Source organism: Canis lupus, chromosome 20, assembly GCF_003254725.2.
Source record: "Canis lupus dingo isolate Sandy chromosome 20, ASM325472v2, whole genome shotgun sequence".
Classification (NCBI taxonomy): Eukaryota; Metazoa; Chordata; class Mammalia; order Carnivora; family Canidae; genus Canis; species Canis lupus.
In genome coordinates this window covers 4,757,631-4,781,759 of record NC_064262.1, presented here as the reverse complement: position 1 = coordinate 4,781,759, position 24,129 = coordinate 4,757,631, and the positions used below count along the sequence as shown (strand labels likewise).

At 53.9% G+C, this 24,129-nt stretch overlaps 1 protein-coding gene and 1 long non-coding RNA gene across 5 annotated transcripts in view; one reads left to right on the top strand and one right to left on the bottom strand.

Moving 5' to 3' along the window:
• SLC6A6 (solute carrier family 6 member 6) overlaps positions 1-24,129 on the bottom strand; it is an 85,185-nt gene that overhangs the window by 30,748 nt on the left and 30,308 nt on the right. For 3 of the 4 annotated variants that reach the window (XM_025448913.3, XM_025448931.3, XM_025448921.3), the window contains 3 exons: positions 12,337-12,579; positions 10,238-10,372; positions 8,724-8,958 (listed from right to left, as the gene is read on the bottom strand). In XM_025448913.3, coding sequence (XP_025304698.2) covers positions 8,724-8,958; positions 10,238-10,372; positions 12,337-12,579 — 613 coding nt within the window. Of the gene's footprint in view, positions 1-8,723; positions 8,959-10,237; positions 10,373-12,336; positions 12,580-17,087; positions 17,293-24,129 lie in introns of all 4 variants that reach the window. The other variant, XM_025448927.3, reaches the window with a different exon arrangement.
• Positions 1,105-8,390, top strand: LOC125753202 (uncharacterized). The gene is made up of 5 exons (XR_007404411.1): positions 1,105-1,824; positions 3,251-3,567; positions 4,862-4,921; positions 5,569-5,668; positions 7,782-8,390. It is a non-coding gene; the product is annotated as an uncharacterized LOC125753202 (long non-coding RNA).

Sequence of the window (24,129 nt, the reverse complement as noted above, 5' to 3'; positions counted from 1 at the left end):
TCCCCTGTCCCCAGAATCCCCCGGCTGCTGACCATGGGAGCAAGGGCGCTTGTGCTGCCCTGGGAAAAGCTGGGAATCCTTCTAACCAAAGTCAGCTCCTGGTTTCAAGGCCATACACAAGCCCAAGAGGCAGCAGAGAGGGAGTCTGACTTTGTGCCCTGGTTTCCTCTTCTATAAAACACAAACAACAGCTCCTGTCCTCAGGCTGCCGCCCAGGAATGCCTTCCAGATGATTCCCTAGCTCCCAGCCAGTTGGTGGGAGGCTTCCCATGGTCAGGGCTCTGGGTCTTGGAATGAAGCACCAGGATGCTGCATTGCTTTTCCTTTTTTTTTTTTTTTTTCCAGAGAAGCTTCAACATGAGGACCTTGAATAAAACCAAGATGCCTATCTCAACTGGCATCCAAGTGAGGCCTTTCTTTGGGCCAGGGCTGTGCTCCCAGCACCAGAACAGCACATGGCACATAGTGGGGCCTCAAGAAATATCCGTGGAGTGAATGAACCAAGGACTCACTCAGTTGAGGTGACCGGCAAGTCCACACGGCACTCTGAACCAATTCATGAAATAGTTCCAGTGACCTTAGAAAGGGCAGCATTCCTGTCCTCTCGTGGGAGAGCCCTGGCATCAGTGGGCTCCCCTCTGGCACCTCTGACCACCAGGTGCTCAGAACACCCCCAAGGCCTCTCTGGTTTATCGCATCTGATCCACGGAGTAGAGGTCATTGGCCCCATCTATGGATGGGGAAAACCGAGGCCTGGAAGAGTCAACCGTCCCCAGACACGTGGCCAGCGGGCGGCAGAGTTCCCACCTGCACCTCAGCCTGTCAGACTCTAAAAGCCAGTGCTCTGTGGACCCCACCACCACCACTCCCCCGCTGTCTGCTCCTCTGATAAACAGAGAGAATAGAGAATAGAGCCCAAATTTTAAAAAGACTGCCCAGTCCCCGCTATGGGTCAGGGTCCCCTGGAGCCTCAAGCAGGGGGCATCCCCAGGAGGCAGGCCGTCCGCCAGCCGCATCCCGGCTGGGGCCCTGCCAAGCACGTGGGTCTGGCGGCTGCAGCTGCTTTAGAACAAAAAGCCCTTCCCCGTGCAGCCTGCAGAGCTCGGCACCTTCGGTGAAGGCCCAGGGCACCCGGGCAGCGGCCCAAGGCTTCCCGGTGAATGGGCAGCGTCGGGGGAGAGAGCGCCCTTCCACCCACACCTCGGCGGCCTGCGCCCCGTCCTCGTGCTCCCAGAGAGCCTCTCCGGCCGCTCCCCGCACAGCCCCGGCTCCCTGCGGGCCTCGGGGCCATCGGCGGGCACCGCGCGTCACCTGCGGCGGGAAGCCCGTCCAGCCGGCCTGCAGACCGCGGGGCTGCCCATGCCGAGCAGGTGCCCGGCCTCTCCTCGGGGCGAGCGGGCCGAGAAGCCTGAAGCTCCAGGGCTCCGGCCGTGTCACCGACGCCCCTTCGGCCTCCTCCTACTCCTGTGCCGGGCGAACTGGCGGCGCCCGCGACAGACGGCCGGCGAGCCCTGGGCAGCTGACCAGCCACGGAAGGCGCGGCAGGGAAACCGAGTCTCCCATGCTGGCCACGGTCTCCGTGACGCGGGGAGGCCTGTTCCCTGTGGCCCAGCAACGTCCACTCCCGGGCCTCTCCCGGGCCTCCTGTCGCGTGGGCAGCTGACCAGGGTGGGGGGTACCCCCGGCTGCCGACCGCGCGCTGTCGGTAGGAGCGAAAGACTGGAAACCGCCCAGACGGCCGCCAGCGGGGCCCAGCAGGCCCGAGAGGACACGCAGTGGAAGGCTCCGCGGCCCCCGAGGCGCGGGAAAGCTCCCCGCGTGCAGGTGAGGGACGATATCCTGGAGATAAAATAGTGAACAAAGCGAGGTGAACAGCGGCTTGTGGCGTGCTCCTCATTGTGTTCAAAAGGGAAGGGGGTGGATGTCCATTTGTGCTGGAGTGCGCACAGACTATTTTTGGCAGGACATGCAAGACGCCGGTTGCGGCGGCTGCCCGTGGGGAGGGGGACCTGGTGGTGGGGACGCGGGGGAGGGGAGCTCCCTTGGCATTAGGTATCATTTTCCCTACTTGAGTGTTTTTCTCTTTGAATGTTTGATGTTTTTAGATGAATGACTCAACGTTTTTAATAGCACCTTTATAAAAATTATTTAAAATTCTTCAAAATGTTTGTAATGGGCCGTGCAGACGTTCTAGGAATGGAATGAATGTGTCTCATCCATCAGGGGTTGTCAAAACAGAGCCTGACGACGTGGGCCCAGGGCCAAAGTGACCGGCGTCCTTTCCAAAGATATCTTTGGGTAGCTGTGGAGGCCGGAGAGCGTGTGCGGCCATCTGAAGCTTTTTTTTTTTTTTCTGAAGGGACCCAGTGCAAAGGACCCTCCACAAGTCCCTCCCATGTGGGGCTCCCATGGCCTCAGCCACAGAGCAGCAGGCAGGGATCCGTTGGGTGTTCCCGCTGTGGTGCATGGGAGGGCTCAGCAAACTACAGAGTGCTGTGCCCCAGAGGGACAACCATGGTGCACTGCCCCTCAGCAGTCTCCCAACCACCCCAGGAGACTGGATGTGACTCCAAGTCCAGCCACATGTCCCCAGCACTGCCACTACTCGTGTCTGGACCCCCCCATGGCTTCCCAGAGCTTTTTTAGTGGCTTCCCCACTTGTCTTCCTGCCTCCACGGTCACCCTCCCCTAAGTCTGTTCTCATCAAGAGAGAATCTGCCCAGACCCGAGGCGGGTCACACCCCTCCTCTGTTGCACATCCTCCCATGGCTCCCACCTACCTACCTCACAAGGCCCTCCTAACCTGCCCCATCCCTGTGGCCTCCCTGAATAAGGTGACCAAATACTCTCATCATTCAGACCGATTAATAAGGACACTGAGACATAGGTATATAAATGGGGCATGTCCAGGACAAGTTTATGTACCCTGAACCTCATCCCCATACGGCCCCTTTAGACAGTGGTCTTCTGAGATTTTCTCTGAATAGACAGCACATTCCTGCCTCAGGACCTTGAAACTGGTTGTTTCCTCAGTCACCTGTTATATGACAAGCCAACCCCCAACCTGCAGCATTTCAGGTCTCCGCTCAAATGCTACTTCACTGGGGCAGCCTCTTCTGACTATCGTATGAAAAAAGCATCCCCGGTCACTCTCCCTCCCTGGCCCTGCTTTTATTTTTCATCATTTATCATCGCTTTTATGTGACAATTATATTTGTGTTACCTGTTTAACATCTGTCTGTCTTACTAGAACGGCATCCCCATGGAGGCAGGGCCTATGTCTGATCGCTGCTAGATCCAGAACAGTGCCCAGCACATAGTAGGTGTTCAACAGACAGTAACTGAGTAAATTGATGAGACCCATTTGGTGGATGGGGAAACTGAGACTCAGAATTCACCTGAAACCACCCAGATGAAAATCAACCCTGGGCCTGGATCCCTTTTCCTGGTGCTGCCCTGGGGACCAGCCATCTGTGTGCTCGGTCCTACGCTGCCCTTCACGAGGACCCTCAGAATCCCAGGCTCCCCTGCATCGCTCATCATCGCTCAGAGGGAGGAGACCCAGAGGTGAGCTGCATTCTTGTCCAAGAATAGTAATGATTCATTCCAGGGTGGGATCCAAAAAAGAATCGCCTGGACGTCTGTTGTGAGTCGGCCGCCCTGCTGCCGTCCAGCCGGCACTCAGAGATGTAAATACGTCCTCCGAGTGGGCCAAATCGTTTCCTTTTGACTGCCGGCCAGCCATTTATTGGCCATGGCTCTTCCCTGGAGACTGGCGGAGGCAACAATTATAAAAGAGCCCGTCCGCCCTGAGCATGGGGCCACACAAGGCTTTCTCCACCGCCTCCTCCTTCCGACAGCTGCAGGGGAAGATTGGCTGAGCACCGCTTGTTTGCAAATATGACTCATTTCTTTGATTCTAATAAAGTCTAATGATACGTGCTGAGCTCCCGGGGGGCTTGGGAGGAACCAGGGAGGAAGGCATGGCTCCGGCCTGATGGAGGGCATTTGGCCAGATCTGGCCCCGCCTGTCTTCCAGGGCTGAGGTGAAGCAGGACCCTGGGGACGGAGCGAGGACCCCAGAGCAGGGACGAGCAGGATGAGGTTAAGCGGGGGCAGAAGCTCTGTTTTCCATCACAGAGCCACTCAGAGTCAAATTATCAAGCCGGCGTGAAATCACTGTCTCAGAGGCCCCGGTGGCTTCCAAGGGGGTCTGGATGAGGACATCTCACCAGTTCCTGCTGACAGTGGTGCTTTAGCATTGCAGATGGGGTGGGCATGGGGGGCCAGGGAGGCTCCATGCCGAGGGAAGACCTCGCGCGACCTGAGACTGGGGTGTCTCTCTCTCTCTCTCTCTCTCTCTCTCTCACACACACACACACAGCATGATGTTACCAGTGACCGTGGACACAGACGTCGGAGGAGGTGGCGTCTGGTGTCGGGAGGTGAGGGCTGGGAGCTCTGTTGTATCTAGCTGCTTGTGTAACCTCGGGCAAGTCACTTAACCTCTCTGGTCCTCAGTGTCATACCCAACGAGCCATGATTGGAGGCCCTGTCCTTAGCACATCACTTGTCTTCGCCCTTTAAATCGAGCCAGACTATGAGGTGTTGGGACCATGCTATCCTCAAGGTTTAGAGAGGTGAGGTGACCATCCGAAGGTCACGCAGCTGGGAAACGCAGAGTCCAGAGGCAGTCAGTCTCCCTGCTCTAAGGGACCTGGAACATCACCCATGCTCCCAACTCTCTCCTCTAGTAAAACGAGAGAGGGAGAGGGTGAGCAGGGGTGATCAGTAAATTCCTTCCCCGCCTGGGGCCAGAGGCAGTCTTGCTATCATGATGCCTTGTTATCTTGATTCCCAGGGAGCTCCCAAACACCCAACAGGCATTGTTCTACCTCAAGGATCCACAGGTCTGCTGCAGGTAAGAGAAGCAGAGAGAAACTACGGCTGGGGCTGGGCCTGGGCTTTGGTTCGAGGGGCACGGAGACCAGCCTTCTGAGAGTATCCGCACGGCTCTGCAGCCCAACCTGCTACCGGTCAGTGACACCTCAGTAATGTCCCAGCGAGCCTCTCCGAAAGGAAACCCCAGAGCTAGTCAATTATAGGGCTGCTAGCTACTTTCAGGGGAAACCATATAAGCCGTTTCACCCCAAAGGGAACTCAGACCCACTGATGGCTAAACTCTCTGAGGCCCTCCATACAGTTGGTACTTAATGTATGTCCTAGTCTCTCTCCCACTAGTGTGTTCCTTGAGCGGTATCCAAGACATTTAACCATGTCACTCTCCTTCTTGTATACCTTCCATGGTTCCTCCCCCTTTGACCTTTGAGAACAAAGCTCCAACTTACCAGGCTAACATTCAAGGCTTCAAACCTTCCCCCGGCCCCATGTGTCCTACATTCTGGGCCAGACTCATGACTTACTATTCCCAAACACTTGTGTGTTCAGAATGCCATGCCTCTGCACGGGCTTTCCTTCTATCCAGAATGTCTTTTCTCTCTCCGGTTCAGCCTAGTGAGCTCCTATCCATGCCTCAAAACCCAACTCATAAGGCCCTCCCATTTGCAGATGAGGAAACTCAGGCCAGAGAGGGGTCGTTCACTTGCTGCTCCAGGCTACACTGTCAAGTGGATGCAGGCATGGAATCAGTAAGAAGAATCAGCATTCGGTGAGCACTCATCGTGTTGAAACACTCTCACCTAATCCTCTCTGGCTGAGTGAGATCATAGTATAGGAAAAGCCACGAGAGGGTTCTGAGCTGAAAAATGTCATGTGTGGATTCACAGTTGACTGCAGAGCTGCAAAGTAAGGTGGAGGGAGGAAAGTTCAGGGCTGTGGTCCAGGAGAGTGATGATGGGGGTCCCACGGAGGGTGGGAGGTGGGGGAGTGCCAAGTGGGACAGTGGTCATACTCTGGGAGAGCCTAGAGCACCTGCGACCTGGATGGGAGATTTGAGGCAGGCAGGAGTTTGGGTGGATTCCTATGTATTTCCCTACTTGAAGGGATTCCATGAAGATGAAATACAAATAAGAGAGGCAAGTCCCTGGCATGACATTCACGGGAGCCAGCTACTCCACAGTAGCTCTCTTTCCTTTCCCCTCTTGCATATGCAGGAGAATGGAAGGCTCTTGAAGGCCAGGGACTGGGAACTGGGCCCTTCTTCCCCGTAGGCTGGCCCAGAGCTGCACTGCATTGGAGCCCCCCAACTGACTCGCAGGCCTCTGCCTCCGCTCGTGCAGGGGGCAGGCCTGGTCTTCTCAACTAAGTCTGCATTCCAGGCACCTGCTCTGTAGACCCCAGTCCTCCCAGGGTTCCAGAAAGAGGGCACGTTATTTGTGGATGTCCAGGTGGGCTCACCAAGCTCTGCTAGGACCCAAAGGCTGGAGTGGGAGGTGAGCCCCAGGCAGGTGGCCAGTGCCCTGTGGGCTAATAAGCAAGTCCATCTGGATCCTGTGGGCCCAGGCTGCCTGATTTCCAAAGATAAATCTGTGTTCAGGGCTCCCAGGCCAGGGAGGGCAGCTTGGGCACTCAGAATGGGGATTCTGCAAGGCAAGGAGCCCCGAGACCCCTCAGGAGGGCTGAGTGTAGGGGACAGGCAGGAGAAAAGGCATGGGAGAAAATGGGACCCCCTGAGGACCTCATGGTTCACAGGGGCTCCTTCCCAAGAGCCCTCAGGCCTATGAGAGCAGAGACGAGCAAGAAAGACAGCCCCTCTGCGATGGTGGGGGCAGGTGGGCCCTCCTTCTGACGGTCAGATCACTTGAGTTCCAAATGCCCCCAGAGGGCAGCTTTACCCACTTTGAGAGCACCAAATAAATAATAAGGCCACACATTTCTCAAGCGGCTTCTCAGGGCTGGCCATACATAGTCTCATTCAGTTAGGGCAGCTCCACAACCCTGGGAGGGCAGTGCTATGATCCCCTCAAGAACAGGTGAGGATATTTGGGGCCCAGAGGGGCAAAGCCTGCCCAAGCTACAAGGGACAGACTCGAAGGGTCAAGCCCAGGCTACCAATCCATATGCCTGAGGCAGCAAGGTCCCAACAGGAGCCCAAGTGGCTGGTTGAGTGCCAGTGCCCTGGGAAGGGTGGGTGGTCAGGCTGTGCCAGGAACAGCCTAGAACAGACAGGGCTGTGGCTTCAGGCCCCATTCAAGTGAGAAGAATGAAGTGCCCACATTTCTTTGTCTGAAAACTCAGCTCTCCAGAGGGTGTGGCATAGAGGGGGTGATGAATGTGCTTGTAATGCACTCTTTGTCTGCAAGTGGAAAATATGTACACACAAAGAGCCCCTGTCCAAGGAGGCCTCAGGACTCATGAGCATAGACCAAAGGCTCGTATGTCAAGATAGGGACAGGGACCCCCTTGAGTGACCCTTGCCTGCCTAGGATTTCCTGGTCCCGACCCTCAAGCATGGCTGGGACCAGCCAGCAGGCCACCCTCTGTCCTGTGGGTTTGTTCCTGGTTCTAAGACGTGGGAAGACCCTCAGAAACGGCAAAGCTAATACAAAGAGGAGTACTGTCTCATGATGATGAGGGACCTTAAAACAGTCTCCTGCCCCTGGCTCTCTGCCTCCAGTTATCTCCAGGATCATGGGGAACACACAGGTTCCCAAGTTTAGTAGCTCATGAAGAGCAGAGAAAGTAATGCATAAGTGCTTTTGTGATTGGCCTCCAAGCACCGTGTTCAAAGGACTCCCCTGTATGTCAGCTAAGAGTCACCCACACTTCAGGTTTCCACATGCCACCTTCCTGATGTCTGTTCTATGTCTATATTCCTGTAGCCGCTGACTACGTGGTGGTCAACCGTGGAAATGGCCACAGTTCTCCACCTCTCACCTAAAGATAGAGAGCCTTTCTCCTCACCTCTCGAGTCTATGGCTTCCTTTGGCTGATGGGACATTAATGGAAATGATGCAAACAGAGAACTGAAAAGAACTCCCGCAAGGGGGCTCTCCCCTTCGTAGTTTGTGGAATGCTGGGTCGCCCACGAACAAGCCTGGGATGGCCTGCTGGGGAATGGGCCCATGTGGACCAGTTGCCCCTGGCACCCCAGCCAATAGCCAGCTAATCCCCAGAAGAGCTATCCTGATGTCTTACAGCCGACCTACTCATGAGGGAGCCTGGCAAACATCGGAAGAACTGCCCAGCTAAGTTCAGCCCAAACTGCCCATCAGCAGATCCACGAGCCAGAGAAATGGAGGTTGTCGAAAAAGACACCAAGTCTAGGGGTGATTGTTACACAGCAAAAGCTAACTAATGCATATTTTTCACTCTATTGACTCACCTGGTCACTTGAGTAACTACTTCAGCTTCGTATACGCATTTTTCTCTGTACAATAACAGGTTTGATGTGCTAACTATATTTTGTCTAAAATACATTAAGAAAACTATATCATTTTCAGACAACAGAAGTACATATACCTGCGTATGGGTGTAGTAACGATTCATTCCCCTCATCTGACAGTTAAAGAAACTGAGGCTCAGAAAGGGGCAGTGACTTGCTGAAGGTCAAACAGCCAGTAAAATGGCAGAACTGGGATTCGGTTCCAGGCCTGTCTGAGACCAAAGGCATGGATTTATCTCCAAATCTGCACCCTCCTGCCGCCCACCACCCACCCCGAGATTGTGACTCCCACATCCCTGGGGAGATGACGGAGTAGGCTGTCCTCTCTGCCCCCACCCAGGCCCTCCCTCCTTCCTTCCTTCAGTGAGGCCAGCCTTACTCCCAGAACTCGGTGACAGGAGAAGTGAAGTTCTTGGTGCTGAGGGTGATCCACAGGCTTTTGTTCTTGCGCATCGTGTCTTCCATACACTGAGGCGTATTCCAGCTGTGGTTGCAGTGTGCCCAGGGCAGCTCCGATTGGAAGGACTGGAACAGGTAGTAGGTGGCCCAGGCCAGGATGATGACATAGTATATATTCAGGAGGGACACGATCACGATGGAGGCATAGCCGATGCCTGTGGGTGTGGGCAAGCAAGATGAGCATCAGAAGGGAGGCCGGGTCCACCATGGCCACATCGTCAACCCCACTATCCCTAGGCCTGGGGCCAGAAGGAGCCCTTCAACAAGGACCAGCAAATATTTGTAGGATGAATGGACAAGTGAAAATAATGGATGGTGTGATAAGCTGGATGAATGGAAGAATATATAGAGGAGGGATAGCTCAGTGAACGGATGGCTAGATGGATAGATGAGCAGATGGATGGATGGATGGATGGATGGTTGGTTCAAAAGACAGTTGGATGGATGGATGTTGAACTGATGGATGGATATCCAATTTGTTGATAGATGTACAGATGGTGATTGGTTGGAAGGTTAGGTAGATGACTGGATGGAGGAATGAGTAGATGAGTTGCTGGAAAGATGGATGGCTGGTCTAACTATTGACAAATGGAAGAAAGTTTATGGGATGGATGCACAGATTTATATAGATGAATGAATGAAGAGAACCACACATCCTCCCATCTCTGCCAACTATAGTCATAACAGGGATGATTTTATGGGTGCCAACTAGGTATCAGGCACAGGACTAAATGTTACAATAATAATAAAGCTACCATTAATTTGGAGCTTACTATGTATACAAAGCACTTTTACAGCGGGCAGCCCTGGTGGCGCAGCGGTTTGGCGCCGCCTGCAGCCCAGGGCGTGATCCTGGAGACCCTGGATGGAGTCCCACGTCAGGCTCTCTGCATGGTGCCTGCTTCTCCTTCTGCCTGTGTCTCTGCCTCTTCCCCCGCCCCCGTCTCTGTCTCTATGAATAAATAAATAAAATATTTTTTTAAAAAAGCACTTTTACAAAGCTATGTCATTTTGTTCTCCTAGCGACCCTATGAAGCAAGCACACTATTTCCATTTTATAGATAAGGAGACTGAGGCACAAAGAGATTAAGTGACTATCCCAAGTCACATGAGTTTGAATAAGAGGAGGAAGTGGGACTTGAAACAATACAGACTCCTGAATTTGAGTGTTCATCTTCTGCACTATATTGCTGGGCAGCTGCTAGCTCATCAATCCTTCAATGACCCAGAGAGGTGAGAACAGCCAGGACGTACTGAGCAGCTACTGTGGGCAGCAGCATCACAGAATAATGTACCAACCGCTACCTTGTGTCAGGCCCAGTGCCAAGTGGACTGGTGTGAGGATCCGATGTACCTGGCAAATAGCAGGTGCTCAATAAAAATTTGCTGAGCTGATGAACACTGGGCCCCGGGTGACCTTTGTCTCATACTCACCGGAGAACAAGGGGCAGATCTTTTCCCAGCAGGTGATGCCTCCTTCAGAGGTGTACTGGCCTATGATTACCTCTAGGAAAAACACAGGCAGGCCGCCGCCAAACAGGAAAATAAAATATGGTATGAGAAATGCACCTGCAGAGAGAGCAGAGTGGGGTGAGGGTCAGGCTGTGGCTGTCACGGGGGCCGCTCCCAAGCCCTCCTGACCAATGAGATCCAAGAGAATGAGTGAGGGACAGGACAGATAAAGGCCAAACTCCTGGACCTGGGTGAAAATTCTCCAGGCCTTGCCCAGCTGTCCAGCTGACATCCTTTCCAGTGGGCCTTCTCACCTCCTCCAAATCCACCAGGTGCTTTTATCAGCTCTGAACCTTTGCTAAAGCTGTGCCAACTACCTGCCTGCCTTCCCCACATCCATCCATCCATCTCAAATATGACCTCATTGAAGCCCTCACCCCGAACTTCCCAAGGCCTGCTCAGGGCAGGCAGCTAAGAACTAGCAAGGAAGGGTACGGTGATAAGAAGCAAGAGGTGAAAAAAAAGAAGCAAGAGGTGGGCATTGGCTGGGGGTGGGAGCCAGGGGAGAAGTGAGGGCAAAGAGCCGGGGTGAGGGTTCCTACCTGTGTCCACTAATGGCTTCAGTGGGTCCATAAACCCTTTGAAACTGTGGGCAACTTGGGTCTATGGGTATGCTTTGTTCTGGGGAGCGTCTAGGGCACTCATCAGAGTCCCAAAGGCGCCTGAGACCTACAAAAGGTTAAGAAACCAGGCTCTAAGGCAGAATTTCCCAAAAGGTGGTTCTCTGAACTTGGGCGGCAGCAGCATGCCATCTGCTGCCATACAAGCCTCTGACTGCGACTGTCCCGAGTGCTGAGCCCCTGCCTGAGGCTCTTCAAGCCCTCTCCTGAACCAGAGAGAATGTCTCTGTCATGTGCTACCCGACTTTAATACCTCCAACAGGAGAGGATTCTAGCTCAGAGCCTTCAGCAGGTAAAAATAAAAAAACACCCACAAAAGCCAAAAGCAAAACAAAACAAAAAAACCCCACCGAAACCAAAAAACCCAAACCAGCCAACTAATCAGTCAGACAGGGACTTTACATTTTAAAAAATGGTCTTTGAAAGTGGTCAGTCAAAAGATACAAACTTCAAGGTGTAAATTCTGGGGACATGGTGTACAGCACGGTGACTACAGTCAAAGTGTTGTGCTACATACTTGAAAACTGCTGGGAGGGTAAGTCTGAAATCCTCATCACAAGAAAAACAGTTATAACTATGGGAGGTGATGGAAGGTAATAGCATAGTGATCATTTAGCCATGTACACATGTATCAACTCACATTGTACACCTTAAACTGGCACATGTTATATGGCAATTCCATACAACGGGAGCAAAGTTTTAAATTAAGATGGAAGAACTAGGGATCCCTGGGTGGCGCAGCGGTTTAGCGCCTGCCTTTGGCCCAGGGCGCGATCCTGGAGACCCAGGATCAAATCCCACGTCAGGCTCCCGGTGCATGGAGCCTGCTTCTCCCTCTGCCTGTGTCTCTGCCTCTCTCTCTCTCTCTCTGTGTGCCTATCATAAATAAATAAAAATTAAAAAAAAAAAAAAAAAAAAAGATGGAAGAACTAAAAATAGCTTCACTGTATTTTTCTTTTCTCCTGGATACCTTTCTAATCATGGCCAGTGATAATGGTTTTCCATTTATGAGGGGACACAAAGCCTGTTTTTGAAGTACCTTTGGATTAAGTTAGAAAAAGCCAGAGCAAAGGCACATGGACGGGGCGGGGTTTGTGAAGGGGACGTGTGAATGCCTGAGGCCTGGGACCCAGGGCCTGGCCTCACTGCCTCTCTTCCGAGGGGACAGACCAGAGAGTCAGAGGGAGGCAGGAACCTGCCCGAGGTTGCACAGTAAGACCCTGGCAGGGTATCACTGGACTCTCGGTCACGTTCAGTTCTTGCCTCTGAAGTGAGCTGGGCTGGGGTGGGCAGGCGGAGGTCCGGGGGGCGGGGGGGCTGGGAAAGCGGGGTACAAAGAGGCCCCCACGGGCCGGCCCCTCCCTCTCCTCCATGACCACTCGCTCCCCTGCCCACACTCACCTCCACCATTTTTGTAGCAGAGGTACGGGAACCGCCAGACGTTGCCCAAGCCGACAAAGCCACCAGCCACAGAGAGCACAAAGTCGATCTTGCTGGACCACTTCTCCCTCTGAGGGGGCTTCCCCTCGGCCTCATCTTCAGGCCGGGTGCCTGGGCTCTTCCCTGGGGATGGCTTCAGGATGTCTTTATGAAAGTCTTTCAGACACTGCAACTTCTCCTTGGTGGCCATGTCCTCCTCACTTTCTGCGGGGAATAAACAGAAGCCCACGTGCACTCAGTAAGGGATGGCCTGCTGTGCATCCTTGGCAATCTCTCTTCTCACCCATGGGCTAGCTCCGACCAGCCCAGGCCTGTGGTGAGGGGCCTGCATCCCATCTGTCCACTGCTCTGACAATATCCTGAGTGATTCGGGCCCCTCTAGGGGATCAGCGACCTCAAGATTCGGGAACTGATGGGCTCCATTCCCCAGCCACATGCTGAACAGAGGCACGGGAGCCCACGTCTGTCAGCTCCAAATGTCACACCTCATTCTGCCCCTGCAGAGAAGCATGAGGCTACCCCAACCCTGGCATCATCTCTACGAAATGTGACACACTCCGGACAATTCTAAGAAAACAATGGCTCCCATTTCTTTCAAGGCTCAGCACAGTGCCTGGCCACAGGAGGTGTTCATTCTGAGCTTTGAAAGAATGGGTCAATATCAATGAATAAGGAATGGGGTTTCAGGCTGGAACAGAAACAATATTTGAAAAGGTTTCCATCAGAGTATGGAAAATGGAGGCTTATGAAATATATTTGCAAGTCATTTACCAGTCACATCTCTGCAGCATAAAGCATAGGGATTTGCACTGTGAGGATTATGGAGGAATGTCAGTGAATCTCCATTTGTCCAGCCCCCCTGTCCACCCTCTGGCTTGCTCTAACCCCTGTACCATCCAGGCTCCCTTGCCCTCTCCCTGTGACTCCCTGTTGGGTTCAGTAATGGAAGGCCCCAGAGGAGGTCACACCTCCAAGTTGCCAGGAGCTGTTCAGGATCACCCTTAGCCCACCCCTGCTTGGTCCCCACCTTAGAGGAAGGCTGCCACCAGCCAGGCCAGAACATCTTCCTCTACTTCTCAGATCCCTGAGTCCTAACCACCCGCATTCCCACCTCAGTCCTGAGGGCAAGAGCACCCTGAATCCCAGCCCAGGGGGAGAAGGGAGACTTTGAGGGTTGACCCCCACATGGTGCGGGGCCGTGGAAGACAGCTAAGCTGGAGGTGTCAGAGCTAGTGGGCCTACTCCACCCATCTCTGAGCCTGTTTTATCTGCAGAACAAAAAGCTGGAAAGCAAAAGTGACCAACTCATAGCCAAACAGCCTGGGGCACCGCTTGTCTTTATGATCCAAACTGGTGGCCAGCAGTGAAGTAACCGAGAAAAGTGGAGTTTTCTAGGTTTCCTCAAGACACATGAAGGGCATTGAGACACCCTGGGTTCACACTTCTTGAGGGAACCGTCAGCTGGACCCAGTGTGTCCCCATCTCCCAGGCACATCTGGGCCTGCCTGCCACCTGGCTCACGGGACATATCCAGTGGGGGTTTGAGTCGGCTTCATCTGAGTGCTTAGCACTACCTGACAATGTCTTGTTCAAGTCCTTGCTTCCTTGTGAACAGTCTCCCCCTCGACAAAAACAGAGGCTCCATGGGGACAGGGATCTGTCTCATCCACCGCCATGCCCAGAACCTGGACTGCAGGAGGAGAACTGATGCATAGATGGTCCCCAGGGTGGGATCTACAAGCCACTGCTGCTCAATATAAACCCCAGCTCTGTCCCCAACTCTGTGACACCAGCGATGTCTCAGCCTCTGCGGCCTGCATGATGGAAGGTGGTGGTCTGGGCAGGCCGAGGTGGGGGCTGCCGGCGGCCCTGGGGTGTGCACACAGAGGATGCGCTGGCCTGGCCCCAGCAGCTGGGCCCACCGGGGCCTTGCTCTGAGGAGCAGAGGCAGAAAAGCACAACAGAATCCCCATTTCCCCCACGCCTCCTTCCTCTCCCTGGCTCGGGGTGGGGGACCCCGATTGTTTTGCTATCTGGCCATGAGCAGACCAAGAAAAGGCTTCCTGGAGCCGCCAGGCGCTCGCTGAGCCCTTCCTCTGTCTCCTGGAGCGCAGACTGGCGGCGGCATCCGCACAGCCTTTCTTTGCCCTGCTCCCTCGAGGCGACGTGGGGGTTCGGCCAGGCGTATGGCTACTGTAAAAATAGCCCCAGCGGCCAGCATTGTTCCAGCATTAATTTGTGCAGCCCCCGATGGTTATCTGAGCGGCCCATTGTGGGCCGGCTGGATGGGAGCATAATTGGAGGATGTGCGGCTTAAGTCCCTCCTAGTGAAGATGTTTTTCAGGGAATGACCCCTGAACCTCCTCACCAAGAGGGTCGGTTCCGCCCTTTCAGGCTCTTGCTTGGATCTTGGGCTGCAAGGCCCTTCACAAGGTCAGCCAGGAGGAGGGGGGAGGTGGCCCGCCTCTGCTCACACAGGCAGCTGGGAATAGCAAAAGTTGTCCCCAATAGCGCACTGCTTCCCTGAGGCTACCCTGAGAGTCCTGGCTCTGTCCTCTGGGCCCCGAAACCCACTGGCCAGGCTGGCACTCAAAGGACCCCGCAGCAGCTCGTGGATGGGGGTGGCAGTAAGTTCCCGGAGACCCTCTGCTCTGGGAGCTGGTCTCCCACGAGGCGAGACCTCCAGCCTGCTCCCCACTCAGGACCCGGTCTCCCCAACACCCGAGGCTGAGCCAGGATGTAGGGTGGGGCCTGAATGGGGCAGAACTGGAGCTGGTCATGCATCTGGCATTGTAGGAGTCTCCCCGCTCCCCATCCCGTGTATCCAAGGTTGTGTTCCTCGGTCACGTCACCTGTCCGTCCACGGCTGCCACAAATACAAGCCCACGTACTCTTCAGGAGCACACGGCCGGCAGCCATCCTCTGGCCCCCTCCTGCCAGATCATGGTGCATGGCCTCACCCAGATTCACTCACAGCTCTGGAGACCAGATCCAGGTGCGGGCATCCCCCCCTTATTCCAAGCCCCTCTGGGGTGTCTGACCAGCCCCGCGCCTGTATAAGCCCACTGCAGAAAGCCCCTTGGCTCCTGCCTCCTGTACATTCCTGGCATCCACCCACATCTCTCCGTCGCCATGGCAACCACCACAGCAGCCTCCTTCCAGGTCTCCCTGCTGCTACCCCATACGCCCCCGCAAAACGTTCTTGACAGTGGCTGAGGGCAACATCTAGAGCGTAATCAGACCAGTATGTGCCCCCCACCCCAGCCTTCCATCATCACACCCAGAAGAAAACACAAACCTCTCACCACAAGCTAGGCCCTGTCGCCCCATTCTCCCTTCTCCTTGGGACACTGGCTCCACAAAACTGCTTTTGTTCATCCCACTCAGGCTCAGGCTGCCTGCACAGCTGCTCCAAGCCCTCTGGTGGCAGCATGTCACCTGTAGGAACTAGACAGTGAGCCTTGGTCTAGCAGCTGACAGCCACTTCCTGGCTGGGTGTCTGCAGGCAAGTTACTCAACCTCTCTGTAGGTTGTCTCTCTGATGAGACATTCCTTAGTGTCTCATCTGTAAGATGAGGATAATCATGCCCACCTCATAGGGATGATGTGAGGACTGAATGGGGAGAGGGGGGAGGATGCATGGAAAGTATTCAGAACAGTATTTGACAAGTAGCAAATACTCCTTAAATAAGAGCTGCGGTATTACTGCTACTCCTGCCGTAATCATCAGGTGCACCTTGACCTTGGGGTGTCTCACTCAGGGTGAGATCGGCAAGGCCTAGGGAGGCCAAGCGACACTCCTGAGGTCATACAGCTGGCAGTGACAGTAACTGTAATGTGCCTGAACCCTACCCCTCTGCCAGCCCGGCCCAATCTCAGACACCACCTTCCCTGGAGTACTTCCACGCCTCTCCACAGGCTCACGATGAAGCCCACTAATTCCCACCTGCCACCCCACCGTGCAGTAAGCACTTAGGAGCAAGCCCCCCCCACCCCACCCCGGCTCCCCAGGCGTTCTAGCAGCCTGCTGCCTGAAGGCAGCCGCTAAGAGCTGTTTTCCTTGGCGCCAGGCCCAGGGCTATTTTGTAGCGACCGTGATACATAATTCCCCATTTTAAGAGCTTCCTCTTTGGTTATTACAGTGACAAGCGATTAGGCTCCCTCCTAGCCCAGTTGAAATTCTCCTTGTCTCTCTGTTCCAGAGGTCATGGCCAGAACTTGCTGTGCCTGAGGACCAACTTGCAGATCACCTGGTCGGCTTCGGCACGTCCCTGGGACAGATTCAACCTGGTGCAAGCAATTCTGTGATTTATCAGATGTGCCTTGGCTTCTGCCCAATGTATAACTACCAGATTTTTGGTGCTTCCTTTGTGTGGAGCTGTCACTAAATTCTACTTACTCCTCTAACAGCCTTCTTGTCGAAGGGGTTTTTTAGTCCTGTTTTACAGATGAAGGAAACTGAAGCTCAGACGGGGAAGCGAGTGGCCTGCCTGAGGCCAGGCACAGAAGTCAGAATTCCCAACTTGATCTGCCCAATGCCTTGGGGACCAGAGCAAAGTTTAGGAAAGAGGAGGCATCTGCACTGTTTGCAAATGGAGATGCTGAGGCCAGAGGGAAGAGGACTGCAGAGGTAGAGCACTGTAGGGCTGGGGACTGAGTATCCTGCCTGAGTCCTGCCCTCCCAACCCCTCTGGCCCCAGGTGCCCACACACCAGCCAGCTGGATCTTGAATCAAGTTGCAGATGCTGCTGTGGCTGCCTCCCCCAGCACCTGCCACCTCGGTCCAAGGCTGTGGCGAAACCAAGCTCTTGACTCTTTTTCCTGGCTGAGCTGCCCAGAAGCTGGGAAATTCTCACCCATCCCTGCAGAACTTGAACCTTCTCAAGTAAAAACAATCAGCTTCCCACAAGGATTGCTCTGGAAAAGAACAATGATTTAAATCTTGCACTGTCAGGACTTAACCACTCATGAGCTTTTATCAGGTTTTCGAAATAAGAAGGCAGGTACTTTGCTGTTTCCTCTCTAGAATACCTCCCATCTCCAAAGTACCTAGCCCTCAGTCAGCCTTTAAGATCCATCTCTGGGCCTCACTGAACAGTCAGTGTTTCTCAGTGAACCTCTGAGGGTTAGGTAAGTGGCTCCCAGAATCCCAAGAGAGATCTAAATGACCCACCCATTTCACGGGTGGGGAGACCAGAGACCTGGACAGCCCTGCCCTGAGAACAGGGCTATATCCTCCCCTTTCCTCGTTTCCCGGTCCACTGCAGAGCCAGGGTTCTGGGCTCACTGAGGCCACAACCCAGCTGTGTGACCTGGAACAAATAACAACCTCTCTGTGTGCCTCATTAGTTAAAAGAACCACCTCATAGGGATTAAACAGGATGATGCCTGTAAAATGTCCAGCACAGGGCCTGGTACATACTCAGTGATTAATAAATATTAGTGACCGCTGAAGAAAATAAGCTGCCCACATTGGAATTTTATTAATACTGTGTGGTAGGCATCATATCCTGAGTGTTTTAAAAAGAAGAGAAAAGCAAGCTGCCTTTATTAAGCATTAACTACAGGCACGTTTATTTAGCACTGTGCAAAGTGCTCTGCAAGCATTTTCTCAGTTAACCCCCTCTACGGGAGCCATTACCATCCCCGTTTTGCTGACTCGGCCTGAGAGGTGAAGTCACTTGTCCAGAATCACACAGCAAGTAAAAGGCCGCTGGAGCTTCAAATGGCTCCCCGATCTGTTTCAGCCTCAATCCCATGTTCTCCAGCACTCGGTTGTTTTGGATCACCTGCTTTAAGCAAGTCGGCAAAGTGAAATCAGGCCTGGTGCCTTTAAGTCAGCTTCAAGCCACTGGACTGGACACATCAGGGAAGTAGGGGAAGGCGAACAGGGAAGTGAGGAGCCACAGGACACAGCCAGGGCCAGCCCGGGGCCCTAGGGACCGGCTAGGTGGGCTGACGAAATGGCATCGGTAGCCAGGACATGTGGCACTCCGGACCATGAGGCTTCCTCCAGCGGGCAGGAGAGCCTCCCAGACTTCTCTGAGAGAGCTCATGGTGCTCCTTCAAGCACTGTCCACAGGTTCCAGGCAAGGGACAGGCTCAGGGAGTAGAAGGGCTGCGATCAATTAGTAATGCCTGCCAAGGCCATGCTCCTTAGGGACGATGCTGGCCCCAGGAAGCATTTGAAAATTAAGCACAAAAATAAATAAACAAATAAATAGACACCAAAAGCCATTCGAACAAATAAACAAAAGCATGAAGTGTGTTGGGAGCACTATTTCACCCTGCACCTTAAAGGTAGCTGTTTTTGAAAAGAAAAGTAGAAAGTAATCAAAGAAAGGCTTTTCGACTTTTCCATAAAAAGGTACACTTTTAAAAGATTTGATCATTTGGGACCCCTGGGTGGCTCAGTGTTGAGTGTCAGCCTTTGGCTCAGGTCGTGATCCCAGGGTCCTGGGATCGAGTCCCACATTGGGCTTCCCATGGGGAGCCTGCCTTTCCCTCTGCCTATGTCTCTGCCTTCTCTCTGTACCTCTCATGAATAAATAAATAAAATCTTAAAAAAAAAAAAAAAGATTTAATCATTTGATTGAATCATGTGGTCTATATCCTTCTATCTTGTTTACCTGTTTGTATCTTGGGATAAGTCGTGCCTGAAAAATCTCAAGGGCCCGGCAGGCGAAAGACAAGAGTACAGCGGGGAGGCAGGGAGGCCTCGGGGAGCAGTAGGGCCTGTGGCGAACAAATGGGAGCCTAGGTTCCAGCCATGGGCGGCTCTCCTCGGCTCCAATGGCCTTACCCAGTTTTCTAATTTCTGAAACATTGCGTGGCCCCAATACAAACTGTTTGGCTGCTTTGGTCACACCATTACCCCAGGTCACCCAAAGTGGCCACAGCCAAGGGCAGGGCAGGCTTGCCTGGAGATGCTGACCAGCCCGGCCTCGCAGGCCCAATGGCTCGCCCCAGTGAGGTCATCCAGGAAGTCTGGCATTGTTTTGCCCGGAATAAAGTCAAACAATGAGCAACCACATTCTGATCCTAGTGAAAGTGAATTCTGTTTGGGGAATTGTTTTTAGCCTGACATCTCTGGGGGACAGGGCTTGTTATCTACCTGGGGTTCCGCGCCTGTGGGCCAGGTCTTCCCCTCCCCTGATCTGACTGCAAACCCTCCACCCCACAAAAATGCAGGTCTCCCCTCAGAGCCCCTCATTTCTGCTGAGAGCACCTTGCGTGGCACATGATCAGACCTCAACCCACGGACAAGTGTCAACTTCTCCCCAAGCCTCACGGAGCCTTCCCTTTCACAGATCAGGATGTAAAGCTTAGAGAAGGGGAAGATGTGGCCCAAGGCACATAGCCACAAGGCAGTGGGTTGGGATTTGCACCCAGATCCTGATTCCATGCTCCTAGAGGCAAGGTGACCTCTGGATAGGGACCTACCAGAACAAGTCCTACTTCTTGGTCTGCGGTTTACAGAGGAAAAAGTGGGTGAAAGTGAGCAGGTTTTGCATACAACTGGCCTCTGGGACGACACTGGCAGGCAGGATGTGGGCCCAGTTACAGCTACCTTATCCTCGTCTCACAAAAACATTTACAGGTAAAAGGTCTGAGGACTAGGTCCAAATATTTTTCTTATCTCCTCGGATGTGGCAGGCACTGACCCAAAGCCCAGAGAACCACAGGCAGCCAACAGAGATGAAACAAAAAGAGGACATGCAAATGGTGGGGGTGGGGAGAAGGTGCAGGGCTGGGCCCAGGGAGGGGCTGAGGGGTGGGGGCGGGCCGGCTGGGCGGGCTCCCGGGGGTGAAGGCAAGCGGGGGCATTCACCCCGCGCAACACAGAGGCACCCCTGCACGGGCCAAGCAGGCCACTGAGTCAGGGGAAAGGGCATTGACCTAGGAGTCATTGACCCTAGTCCTAGGGTCTAGTTCCGGTTCCACTGGGTCACACAGCCCAAGTACTGCCCCTCTGCACCTCGATGTCCAGGGGCAAAGCAGAGCAAGGGTAGCTCTGGCAAGCAGGGCCTACTGAGTAAACACTTATTGATCTACCCTACCAGGTGCCAGGAACTGCTCTAGGAACTAGGGGCACGGACGTGAGCCCCGAGTCGCTGATGTTCCAGAAGGAGAGAGAAACATTTACAGGACCAGCATGTAGAAGACAATCAAGCGGGATGCGATGGAGGTGACAAGGACCCAGGAGCCAGGAAGGCCCCTCTGAGGGGGTAAAAGGTTTCATAATGGCAGAAGCTCACGGAGGACTGGACGCGGGCAGGCCCCATTGTTAAGCCTTTTCAGGCATCAATGAGACGTGAAGTCACTGGCCCAAAGTCACACAGCGGGGATCTGAACACAGGCAATGGGCTGCAGGGGTCCATGCTTTCAACCACACTGAAACTGAGGTCTGTGGGGCAAACATCTGGGCAATGTTGTTCTCAGAGCAGGGAACAGCGTGTACCAGGAAGGTCACAGGCCATGGTAAAGGAACAGAGAGAAGTCCAGTGCGGGTCAGAGAGCAAAGGGAGGTAGGGCACAAGATGACCTAGCCAGGAGGCCAGGTCTGGAGGCCGCGACTAAAAGCTGGATTTAGCCAGAGGCCGGTGGGAACCCCTGGAGAGTTTTGTGCTGGGCCAGGACTCAACCATTTGGCGACAACCCCTGCTTTCTCCTGACTGCCTGCCCGACCCCTCCCTTCCACTCTGGAAGGGGTTTGAGGGCCCATGCTGGGCTTTTCCCTGTAAGCTGTTGCTAGTGAGGACTTCCTAGTGGGCGCCTGTAACTAACTGGAGTCCTTACCCCCAACACCCGGGAGCCACCCAGCACCCCCATCACGTACCAAGTACCTGCAGGACTGGCTGAAGGGGGCCACTGTTCTTTATGAAAAGGGATCAGCCAAGGATGGGGCCTGGAACTCCTTCCCCTTGGCCAAGAACTACACCACCAGTGCCACAGAAGACAATGCCCTGGTGCACGGAGTCTGTACCCTTACCGCTAGGGGTGAAGCCCGTGGGTTTGGGAAAAACAGGGTCAGCCTCTGATGCTATATGACCTCAAGCACTTACTCACCTGGGGGAAAGGGCAGGAAAAGCCCCACGGGTCCCATGGTAACCAAGCATGACCACCCTGCTGGCCCAGGGCCACCACAGGGGGATACAAGGTCACCTTTCTGCCCTCCAGGTGCCAATCTCCAGAGACAGGGGAGGGGTTCGTTTTGCCAAAGTAACACAAAAATTATTCTACAAGTTCAGGAGGACAGGAGTATGCATCTGGTCCAGGGCAAATGGAAGGAGCTCCAAGGAGCAGGCCCCCGGCACGCTCCGGACTGGGCCCTGCAGCCTGGCTGGACCTGTACTCCCAGAGAAGGCTCGGGAACAGTCCGGCCTCGTGGATTCTGTGTGGGCGGGCTGAGACCCCAGATGCCACCTGCGTATAGATTTCCAGCATACGCCACCACAGCCAAAGCTCAGCCGAGCGAGAGGAAGCGGGGAGAGAGGGGAGGGCCGCCATGATGTGTAAGGGGGTGCTCAGGGGCCTGTTTTGGTGCGCAGGGCAGTGAGTCAGCAGGCAACGGCCTCCTGGCACTGACTCACCAGCCACAGCCTGTCACTCTTGTCAGCTTCCCCACCACCCCAGCCTTCAGCCTAGTTTGGCCGGAAGTGGGGGTGGGGTAGGGTCTACCATGGTCCTGAGGCCGGCTCTGCAGAACCCAGGAGTATTTCTGGAGCTCACAAAAAAAGATACAAAAAAAAAAAAAAAAGAAGAAGAAGAAGAAAAGAAAAGCTCAGTTTCCATTTCCTCAGACTTCCCCTTTTAAGCTGTAAGAACCCCAAAGCCGCCCTCCTCTCACTGGTAGTGAAAAGCTAACAGGGCGGCCCCTCCTTAGCTCTACAGAAACTGGAAAGAGATAGGCCCTCAGTGACAAGGCCAGCTAAGGGCACACCAGTGGCCCAACACCCACTCGGAGCCAGTCACCTCCAAGTCTGTCACCAGGGCTCTGTCAGAAGTCATGTCTCCATGTCTTCATGGAAACAGCCAAAGTACTCTTTGCTGGGCGGCTTGGGACAGCATCTCAGCCTCAGCGTTACCATCTGTAGGATGGGCATAACATCCCATCTACAGGGCATGAAGGCTCCTAGCTCATTAAATATATGTAAACAAGGCCCCTGCTATTAGTTCTTCTTTTAAACATGTCTCCACTCAGTGAGGAAGGAACTTCTTCCTTCCTAGCTGCACCCATACTTCACCTTCCCTTAGAAATTAAGCTCCAGGGACGCCAGGGTGGCTCAGTGATTGAGCGTCTGCCCTCGGTCATGGCGTGATCCCCGAGTCCTGGGATCGAGTCCCACATCAGGCTCCCTGCAGGGAGCCTGCTTCTCCCTCTGCCTGTGTCTCTGCCTCTCTCTCTGTGTCTCTCATGAATGAATACATACAATCTATAAAAAAAAAAAAAAAAAAACAACACTAAAAAAAAATTTAGCTCCAGGGGAATTTGGTGCCTGTGGAACAAAGAAGCATGAGACTTAGCAAGACAACAGTGATGATCAACGAGCCATGTCTGCTGCCCGCTGCTGGTGCTCCGTTTCAGAGCAAAGGGGCTGTGGCCTGGAATGTTCTCCATGTATCTGAAAGTCAAGTGTCAGGTCTCCTCCACCATCCGAAGCCCACCTGAGATCCCCAGGGGCAACCGAACCACACACCTACCTCCAGGCTTTCTCATACTTCCATGCCTTGGCTCATTCTGTTCCCCTAGTCTGGCACTGTCCCCTGAGTAACGCACAGGCTATCCTCAAGTGATCCCCCAGGACAATGGTCCTGAGTCCTCCCCAGTGTCTTCCTTGGGCTCGTGGGTCACACCACCTCTGGCCCCAAGCTCACCAGCCCAGATTATAATTGTGTGCTTATGGTCACCCAGGGCCTGCTTCCTGACACCCAGTAGGAGGCCCAGCACTATAGACGATTGTCAGAATGCTTAAGGCTCACAACCCTGGGGACTCTCAACACAGGAGTAACTAGGTGCTACCTTGGAGCCGTGAGGATTCTTCAGCCAGGTGGAGAACACTGGATGGCAGCAGATGTTTAGGACCAGGCAGGGCTGCCGACAGAGTAAGGATGAGTCAGACATCCTCTCTGCTAGACAAAGAGGGGATGTGTCCCCGGTATCTGAGCGGGGTTCTCCCCAAATGTGCAAAACTCTACAAAGCTTCTCCCTCTTTCGATAGATGAGCCCTAAACCTTTAGGAAATCAATTTTCATGAAACCAAGGTGTTCCTGAGCATCTTCCAAAACAGATCTTCAAGTGTGTTCTCCTTGGTCTCCTAAAGCTCTGTCAAGTACTACTAGAGGGTCCTTGTGGATCCCGCACAAAAATTGGAAGGCTCGGGACACCTGGGTGGCTCAGTCAGTTGAACGTCTGCCTTTGGCTCGGGCCATGGTCCCAGGGTTCTGGGATCAAGCCCGCATGGGGCTCCCTGCTCAGCAGGAAGTCTGCTTTTCCCTCATCCCCCTCTCCCCACTGGTCCTTCTCTCTCTCTCTCATTACCTCTCCCTCTCAAGTAAATAAAATCTTAAAAAAAAAAAAAAACTGGAAGGCTCAAAATGGGGATTAGGGTATTGGCACATGCAAATGCAAGCCCACTTTCTAGATGAGCAAACCGAGGCCCCAGACCCACAGCAGACCAACAAAAGCCACCAGCCTCTTTCACAGATGGGCCATCAGAGCTGAAGGAATCTTGCTTCAGAGGGGGAAGTGAG